The 9,025-nt window shown below is 51.6% G+C and overlaps 1 protein-coding gene across 1 annotated transcript; it reads left to right on the top strand.

The window, feature by feature from the left end:
* Window positions 1–1,335: 1,335 nt before the first annotated feature.
* Brr2 (U5 small nuclear ribonucleoprotein l(3)72Ab) lies at window positions 1,336–8,619 on the top strand. Its single transcript, XM_001353398.4, has 6 exons — window positions 1,336–1,526; window positions 1,645–2,340; window positions 2,404–7,147; window positions 7,209–7,383; window positions 7,468–7,750; window positions 7,822–8,619. The coding sequence occupies exons 1-6, from the start codon at window positions 1,482–1,484 to the stop codon at window positions 8,305–8,307; spliced, it is 6,429 nt and encodes a 2,142-aa protein (XP_001353434.2). The 5' UTR covers window positions 1,336–1,481; the 3' UTR covers window positions 8,308–8,619.
* Window positions 8,620–9,025: the final 406 nt, after the last annotated feature.

Genomic DNA, 9,025 nt, shown 5'->3' with positions numbered 1-9,025 from the left:
TACATAAAAAAATGGGATGCAACTAGTTTACTGTAAGAATAAAGCAATCAATCGTTTTGAGATCGATTTTATTAGTTCGGCCAAAGCGTTATATGGATAATTAGCTTAACATAGCGTCCACAGCGATATCGATTCGCCTCCGATCGTTTGTTTATGTATAGATTCGAGGATTTGAATAAAATATAAATAAATACATATATGAATATGAATCAAGTTGCTAGCGAGTAAGTCACCAAAGTTTGTACATAAAAACTATATCAAAATGCAGTTAAAATAAAGAAAGCATTTCAAATTATCTCTTTTTCTCTTGCCCTCCATTCCGTGTGCTTCCACATCGTGCTTCCCTGCATCATGTATTCCCCTGAATTGCATCAGTTTTACATGAGAAAGAAGAGCATGCCATCTTATTCTAATCTATGTAATCCTTAATGAACGGTGAAAGATATTCTCCTACTCTAATGCATAGAGCTTCTAATCATCGAGTTTTAGTTTTCATAATGTACGCAAAATTGAAGTCGACTACTCTTTAAATTAACGCCATTGGTTTTTTCAAAAATTGAATTAAGTACCGGTCGCGAACGTAAGATTTTTCCATACGTTTTTTCTACTTTATCACCTCACATGTTCCCATAAATCACTTCATACTTCCTAAACAAACAACTAAGTAGTCTTTTGCGAGAGACTTTGAGGAAAAACTCTTATCACAAGAATCATTTTTCTTATAGGAGAAAATAATTAAGGAAAACATGACTATAAGAGTACAAGAAAATACCGAAAAAGTGAAGTTGTTTTTGAATAGGTTTTAGATCAAAGTCAATGAAATTATATTTCTATTGATTAAATTAGTTATGTCTCATTCAATTTAGAAAATAATATCTTCACAAAAGTATATGGAAATGGGCTTATATTAGCTATTAATTAGTCCTCTCCGAGGACTTTTTTACGGGAATGCTCGTATACATCGGACCCAATGCATGAGTAGGTCAAAACCATGTCAATATGAGAGAAAGTCATTAGCCATGCTTCAAATAAGCTTGGAAAAAGGAATATTTACATTAATTAAAGTAAATAGGGCAATAGTAAATTTAATCAAATTTTAAAATCAAAGAATATGATTTTCGATCATGGACAGAGGACGATTAACCCCTTACACGCCACTCCACGAAAATTATGGAACCTAAACAATTTCAGCGCAATTTCCGTTTTTAATATGTATGTATAGAGAAGTTCAACCAAAAATGTTCACCTGTTAAAAAAGAGCGGTCGGAAGTGGGTTAAGTTCGTTTTTCATCGATATATTTACGGTATATTTAAGAAATGAGAAGGTATATTTCTGCGTGTCAGACGGTATATTCTATCAATAAATCCGCGGTCACACTGTTTGCAACCAAAAACAGCGGCATATTTCACAATTTTATTGAATAAAGAACTAAAATAGGTTAATTACAACGCTAAAACCCTAAGTGAAACGATAAACAGTCATGGCGGATGCCGCAGCACGTCAATTGCAGTACGAGTACAAGGCGGTAAGTACCAAACAGACAGCTTACAAAATTTTCACCGCTCCATGCGGCGTCTGTGTCTGTGGCAAACGTTCGCAAGAAAATTTTGCAAAATGTAATATATTTTTGTGTGTATTTTCAGAACTCTAATCTTGTGCTGCAAGCCGATGTACGACTCATCGAGCGTCCACGTCGTGATGAAGCCACTGGCGAGGTCTGTTCCCTGGTGGGAAAGTTGGATGGCACGCGAATGGGTGACCGGTACCAGCGCACCAAGCCGGAAAAGACAGAGGAGCGGAAGGTGAAACGACAGAAGCGTGACGAAGCCCAGTACGATTTCGAGCGCATGAAGGGTGCCACTCTGCTCTCTGAGGGCATTGACGAGATGGTCGGCATTGTGTACCGCCCAAAGACCCAGGAGACGCGTCAGACCTACGAGGTGCTGCTAAGTTTCATCCAAGAGGCCTTGGGGGATCAGCCCAGAGATATCCTGTGCGGTGCAGCCGATGAGATCTTGGCTGTGCTGAAGAATGATCGGCTAAAGGATCGCGAACGCAAGCGGGAAACGGACAGCCTGCTGGGCGCGGTGACAGATGAACGATTCGCGTTGCTGGTCAACCTGGGCAAGAAGATCACAGACTTTGGCAGCGATGCCGTAAACGCACTGACAGCCACCACCAACACGGAGGAGCAGATTGACGAGCAGTACGGCATCAACGTGCAGTTCGAGGAGTCCGAGGAGGAGAGCGACAACGACATGTATGGCGAGATACGGGACGATGATGTGCCAGATGAGGGCGAAGAGGCGCGCATTGATCACACCCTGCACGCAGAGAACGTGAGTATATCATCGGTGGTACGCATCGACATTGATTTGATGGATAATCTTCTTCCTTCCCAGCTGGCCAATGAAGAGGCTGCCAGCAATGTTAAGAAGGATCGGATCCTCCATCCCCTGGACATCGATGCCTACTGGCTGCAGCGTTGCCTCAGCAAGTTCTACAAGGATGCCATGGTGTCGCAGAGCAAGTCTGCGGATGTGCTCAAGATCCTGAAAGATGCCGCCGACGAGCGGGACTGCGAGAACCAGCTGGTGCTGCTGCTGGGCTACGATTGCTTTGACTTCATCAAGCAGCTGAAGCTGAATCGCCAGATGATCCTCTACTGCACCATGCTGGCCTCCGCCCAGACGGACAGTGAGCGCCAGCGGATACGCGAAAAGATGCGCGGCAACACGTCCCTCGCGAAAATCCTGCGGCAGCTGGACACGGGCAAGTCGGAGGAGCAGGAAGAGAGTGAGACGAGAGGCAATAAGCGGGGCAAGGGCGATGCCGAAGATGGTGGCGCAGCAGCGGCCGGCCAGGTGGCTGGCGTACGTCAACTGCTGGAGCTGGACGAGCTGGCCTTCACCCACGGCTCCCATTTCATGGCGAACAAACGCTGCCAACTGCCCGACGGTTCCTACAGGAAGCAGCGCAAGGGCTACGAGGAGGTGCACGTCCCCGCACTCAAGGCCGTACCCTTTGACGACAACGAGGAGCTACAGCCCATCGATAAGCTGCCCAAGTACTGTCAGCCCGTCTTCGAGGGGTTCAAGACCCTGAATCGCATCCAGAGTCGCCTGTACAAGGCAGCCCTCGACAGCGACGAGAATATGCTGCTGTGTGCCCCCACCGGTGCGGGAAAAACGAATGTGGCTCTGCTCACAATGATGCGGGAGATCGGGAAGCATATCAACGAGGATGGCACCATCAATACGCAGGATTTCAAGATCATCTATGTGGCCCCAATGAAGTCTTTGGTGCAGGAAATGGTTGGAAACTTTGGACGACGTCTCGCCTGCTATAATCTCGTCGTGTCCGAGCTGACGGGCGACCATCAGCTGACCAGAGAGCAGATAGCCGCCACCCAGGTGATTGTGTGCACGCCGGAGAAGTGGGACATCATCACCCGGAAGGGGGGAGAGCGCACGTTTGTCAGTCTGGTGCGTTTGGTCATCATTGACGAGATCCATCTGCTGCACGATGAACGTGGTCCGGTGCTGGAGGCACTGGTGGCTCGTACCATTCGGAATATTGAGACGACGCAGGAAGATGTGCGCCTGGTGGGGCTATCCGCCACTCTGCCCAATTACCAAGATGTGGCCACGTTCTTGCGCGTCAAACCGGACAAGGGCCTCTTCTACTTTGACAACAGCTATCGTCCCGTGTCCCTGGAGCAGCAGTACATCGGTGTGACGGAGAAGAAGGCCCTCAAGCGTTTCCAGGTGATGAACGAGATCGTCTACGAGAAGACCATGGAGCATGCGGGACGGAATCAAGTGCTGGTGTTTGTCCACTCGCGCAAGGAGACCGGCAAGACGGCCCGAGCGGTGAGGGATATGTGCCTGGAGCAGGACACCTTGGGCAGCTTCCTGAGAGAGGGCTCGGCCAGCATGGAGGTGCTCCGCACGGAGGCCGAGCAGGTAAAGAACTCGGAGCTGAAGGAGCTCCTTCCCTACGGCTTCGCCATCCATCATGCCGGAATGACGCGCGTCGATCGTACCTTGGTGGAGGATCTCTTTGCAGATCGTCACATCCAGGTGCTGGTATCCACGGCCACCCTGGCCTGGGGCGTCAATCTGCCCGCACACACGGTTATCATCAAGGGCACGCAGGTCTACAATCCGGAGAAGGGACGCTGGGTGGAGCTGAGCGCATTGGATGTCCTCCAGATGTTGGGTCGTGCCGGACGACCCCAGTACGACACCAAGGGCGAGGGCATCCTCATAACCAATCACAGCGAGCTGCAGTTCTACCTCTCGCTGCTCAACCAGCAGCTGCCCATCGAGTCGCAGTTCATCTCGAAGCTGCCGGACATGCTCAACGCCGAGATTGTCCTCGGGACAGTGCAGCATCTGCAGGATGCCGTCAACTGGCTGGGCTACACGTACCTCTACATCCGCATGCTGAGGAACCCCACGCTCTATGGGGTCTCGCATGACGCCATCAAGGCGGATCCCCTGCTGGAGCAGCATCGAGCGGATCTGCTGCACACGGCCGCCTGTTGCCTGGAGCGGAGCGGTCTGGTCAAGTACGAGCGGAAGACGGGACACTTTCAGGTGACGGATCTGGGACGCATTGCATCCCACTATTATCTCACTCACGAGACGATGCTCACATACAACCAGCTGCTGAAGCAGACGCTCAGCGAGATTGAGCTGTTTCGGGTGTTCTCGCTGTCCTCGGAGTTCCGTCACATTTCGGTGCGGGAGGAGGAGAAGCTGGAGCTGCAGAAGCTGATGGAGCGCGTGCCCATACCCATCAAGGAGTCCATCGAGGAGCACAGCGCCAAGGTGAATGTCCTGCTGCAGGCGTACATTTCCCAACTGAAGCTGGAGGGCTTTGCCCTGATGTCGGACATGGTCTTCATCACCCAGTCGGCTGCTCGGCTCATGAGAGCCATCTTCGAGATTGTCCTCACGCGTGGCTGGGCACAGTTGGCCGACAAAACGCTGACGCTGTGCAAGATGATTGACCGGAGGATGTGGCAGTCGATGACACCGCTGCGGCAGTTCAAGAAGATGCCCGACGAAATAGCCAAGAAGCTGGAGAAGAAGCACTTCCCCTGGTCGCGGCTGTACGACCTGGAGCCGCACGAGCTGGGCGAGCTGATCCGCGTGCCGAAGCTGGGCAAGACCATACACAAGTTTGTGCATCAATTCCCCAAGCTGGAGCTTTCGACGCACATCCAGCCGATCACCCGAGGCACCCTTAGAGTGGAGCTGACCATCACGCCGGACTTCCAGTGGGACGAAAAGGTACATGGCGCCTCGGAGGGCTTTTGGGTGCTCATCGAGGATGTCGACTCGGAGCTGATACTGCATCATGAGTTCTTTCTGCTGAAGCAGAAGTACGCCCAGGACGAGCATCAGCTGAAGTTCTTTGTGCCCGTCTTTGAGCCGTTGCCGCCGCAGTACTTTCTCCGGATCGTCTCCGATCGCTGGATTGGCGCCGAGACCCAGCTGCCCGTCTCGTTCAGGCACTTGATACTGCCGGAGAAGAATCTACCGCCCACGGAGCTGCTGGATCTGCAACCGCTGCCGATCAGTGCTCTGCGTCAGCCGAAATTCGAGTCGTTCTACGCGCAGCGCTTCCCCCAGTTCAATCCCATCCAGACGCAGGTCTTCAATGCCGTCTACAACAGCGACGAGAATGTGTTTGTGGGCGCCCCAACAGGTTCCGGCAAGATGACGATCGCAGAGTTCGCCATCATGCGACTGTTCACCACCCAGACGGAGGCCCGCTGCGTCTACTTGGTGTCCGAGGAGGCCCTCGCTGACCTGGTCTTTGCCGACTGGCATCAAAAGTTCGGGGCACTGGACATCAAGGTGGTGAAGCTGACGGGCGAAACTGGAACGGATCTGAAGCTGATAGCCAAGGGACAGCTGGTGATCACGACGGCTGACAAGTGGGATGTGCTCTCGCGACGCTGGAAGCAGAGGAAGAACGTCCAGCTGGTGAATCTGTTCATTGTCGACGAACTGCAGCTGGTGGGCGGCGAGGAGGGTCCTGTGCTGGAGATTGTGTGCTCCAGGATGCGGTACATAAGCTCGCAGATCGAGAAGCAGATCAGAATCGTGGCCCTGTCCGCCTCTCTCACCGATGCCCGGGATGTGGCCCAGTGGCTGGGCTGCAATCCGAATGCCACCTTCAATTTCCATCCAAGTGTGCGACCCATTCCCCTGGAGCTGCACATTCAGGGATTCAATGTGACGCACAATGCGACCAGAATCGCCACCATGTCGAAGCCGGTGTACAATGCCATCCTCAAGTACAGTGCCCACAAGCCGGTGATTGTGTTTGTCTCCTCCAGGAAGCAGGCACGGCTGACGGCCATCGATATCCTGACGTACGCTGCGTCCGATCTGCAACCGAATCGTTTCTTCCATGCCGAGGAGGAGGACATCAAGCCATTCCTGGAGCGAATGACCGACAAGACCCTGAAGGAGACCCTGGCCCAGGGTGTGGCCTACCTGCACGAGGGTCTGTCCTCGTCAGACCATCGTTTGGTGGAGCAACTCTTCGATTCGGGCGCTGTGCAGCTGGCCGTCGTCTCGCGCGATCTCTGCTGGGGCATGAGCATCTCGGCCCATCTAATCATCATCATGGACACGCAGTTCTACAACGGCAAGAATCACTCGTACGAGGACTACCCCATCACGGACGTGCTCCAGATGGTGGGACGCGCCAATCGGCCCAACGAGGACGCCGATGCCAAGTGCGTGCTCATGTGCCAGAGCAGCAAGAAGGACTTCTTCAAGAAGTTCATCAACGAGCCGCTGCCCATCGAAAGCCATCTCGATCATCGCATGCACGACCACTTCAATGCCGAGGTGGTGACCAAAACGATTGAGAACAAGCAGGATGCCGTGGACTATCTCACGTGGACGTTCCTCTACAGGCGATTGACCCAGAATCCCAATTACTACAATCTCCAGGGCGTCACACATCGCCATCTCTCCGATCATCTGTCCGAGCTGGTGGAGAACACTCTCAGTGATCTGGAGCAGTCCAAGTGCATCAGTGTCGAGGACGACATGGATACCCTGCCGCTCAATCTGGGCATGATTGCGGCCTATTATTACATCAACTATACGACCATTGGTAAGGTGCGGACAACTTTCTGCAAGACCCCACTATAATGTCTCTCATTCCGCCTCCACAGAGCTCTTCAGTTTGTCCTTGAACAGCAAGACCAAAGTGCGCGGCCTGCTGGAGATCATCTCGTCGGCAGCGGAGTACGAGGATGTGGTGGTCAGGCATCACGAGGAGCAGGTCCTGCGCACTCTGTCCCAGCGCCTGCCCAACAAGCTCACAGGACCCAATGAGACGGCACCCAAGTAGGTTTCGATTCGCTCACCAATCCTCCATCCACATCGCCATCCCCATCCGTGTTGATGACTAACAATTCTCTCTTGCCACAGATTTAATGATCCGCATATCAAGACCAATTTGCTGCTCCAGGCACATCTGTCGCGGCTGCAGTTGGGACCCGAACTGCAGGGCGACACGGAACAGATATTGAGCCGGGCCATTCGTCTGATACAGGCCTGTGTGGATGTTTTGAGCTCGAATGGATGGCTTTCGCCGGCCGTGGCTGCCATGGAACTGGCCCAGATGGTCACCCAGGCCATGTGGACCAAGGATTCCTACTTGCGACAATTGCCTCACTTTAGTGTCGATATTGTCAAGCGATGCACTGAGAAGGTACGACCAGAGGATAACTCTGCCAGCAATCCTCTCTGACCAATTCCCGTTTTGTTTTGTTTTGTTTTCAGAAAATCGAAACTGTTTTCGACATCATGGAGCTGGAGGATGAGGATCGTTCGCGTCTGTTGCAGCTCTCCGATGCGCAGATGGCCGATGTGGCCCGATTCTGCAATCGGTATCCCAACATTGAGCTCAACTATGAGGTGGTCGATAAGGACCGCATCAATTCGGGATCCACGATCAATGTGGTGGTCCAGCTGGAGCGCGAAGATGAGGTCACCGGCCCCGTCATCGCACCCTTCTTCCCGCAGAAGCGCGAGGAGGGCTGGTGGGTCGTTATTGGCGATCCCAAGACTAATTCCCTGCTCTCCATCAAACGCCTCACGCTCCAGCAGAAGGCCAAGGTCAAGCTGGACTTTGTGGCCCCCAGTCCGGGCAAACATGACTATACCTTGTACTACATGAGCGACTCCTACTTGGGCTGCGATCAGGAGTACGGTTTCTCCATCGAGGTGGGTGATTTCCAGTCGGAGAGTGAGAGTGAGTCGGAATAGGAAGCAGGTTAAGATTAGGAAATGCTCAGAAGCCTAGGCGTCTAGCACAGCATAAATATACATTTTGTCCACATATTTCATAATTTTCATTTTTTAATTATAATTCTTTACATAATATTTCTACACTCATAATTACATCAATGCTCAGTCCGATCGGGCCCCAGGCCCCAGGCCTTGCTATATCAAACGTGCAAAATGAAGGTCCTCACTCAGGACACAGGGCATCGGGGGTTTGTAGGACTGGTCGCAAACGATCAGGGAATCACAGAATGGTGTAAATCGGACGAGAAATGGTTAAATTAAATTAAAAATCTTTAAAAAACACCCCGTTTAAAAGGTATTCTCCTCATTATGGTCCTTGACGTAAATCTGGCGTAGATTCAAGCGATTGGGGATGTTCTCCAATTACAAGAAGGTGGGCACGTCCTGATAGGGTGAGAAATGGTACAGGCAATATCCTTATTGTCCTTGATGCCCCTAAACGTTCGGGGACATTCTTCCGATTACGAGGAGGCGTGGCATGTCCAGATCGGATGTATAGTGGAGGAATTGGAGGATTTTTAAATTATAGCATACTTTCAGGCTGACCGAAATAGGAAATCGTCTTTTCGGAATGGGCTTATAAAAAGTAAGGCATACTTTCGGGCGGAGGCTGATAAGGACTCCATCGGCTCGCAAATAACAGAAACCTAAATATGTGAAAGGGGAAAATGTCCTT

Source organism: Drosophila pseudoobscura, chromosome X (genome assembly GCF_009870125.1).
Source record: "Drosophila pseudoobscura strain MV-25-SWS-2005 chromosome X, UCI_Dpse_MV25, whole genome shotgun sequence".
NCBI classification, from domain to species: Eukaryota; Metazoa; Arthropoda; class Insecta; order Diptera; family Drosophilidae; genus Drosophila; species Drosophila pseudoobscura.
The sequence above is the reverse complement of the archived record's forward strand: the minus strand, read 5'-3'. Positions and strand labels throughout refer to the sequence as shown.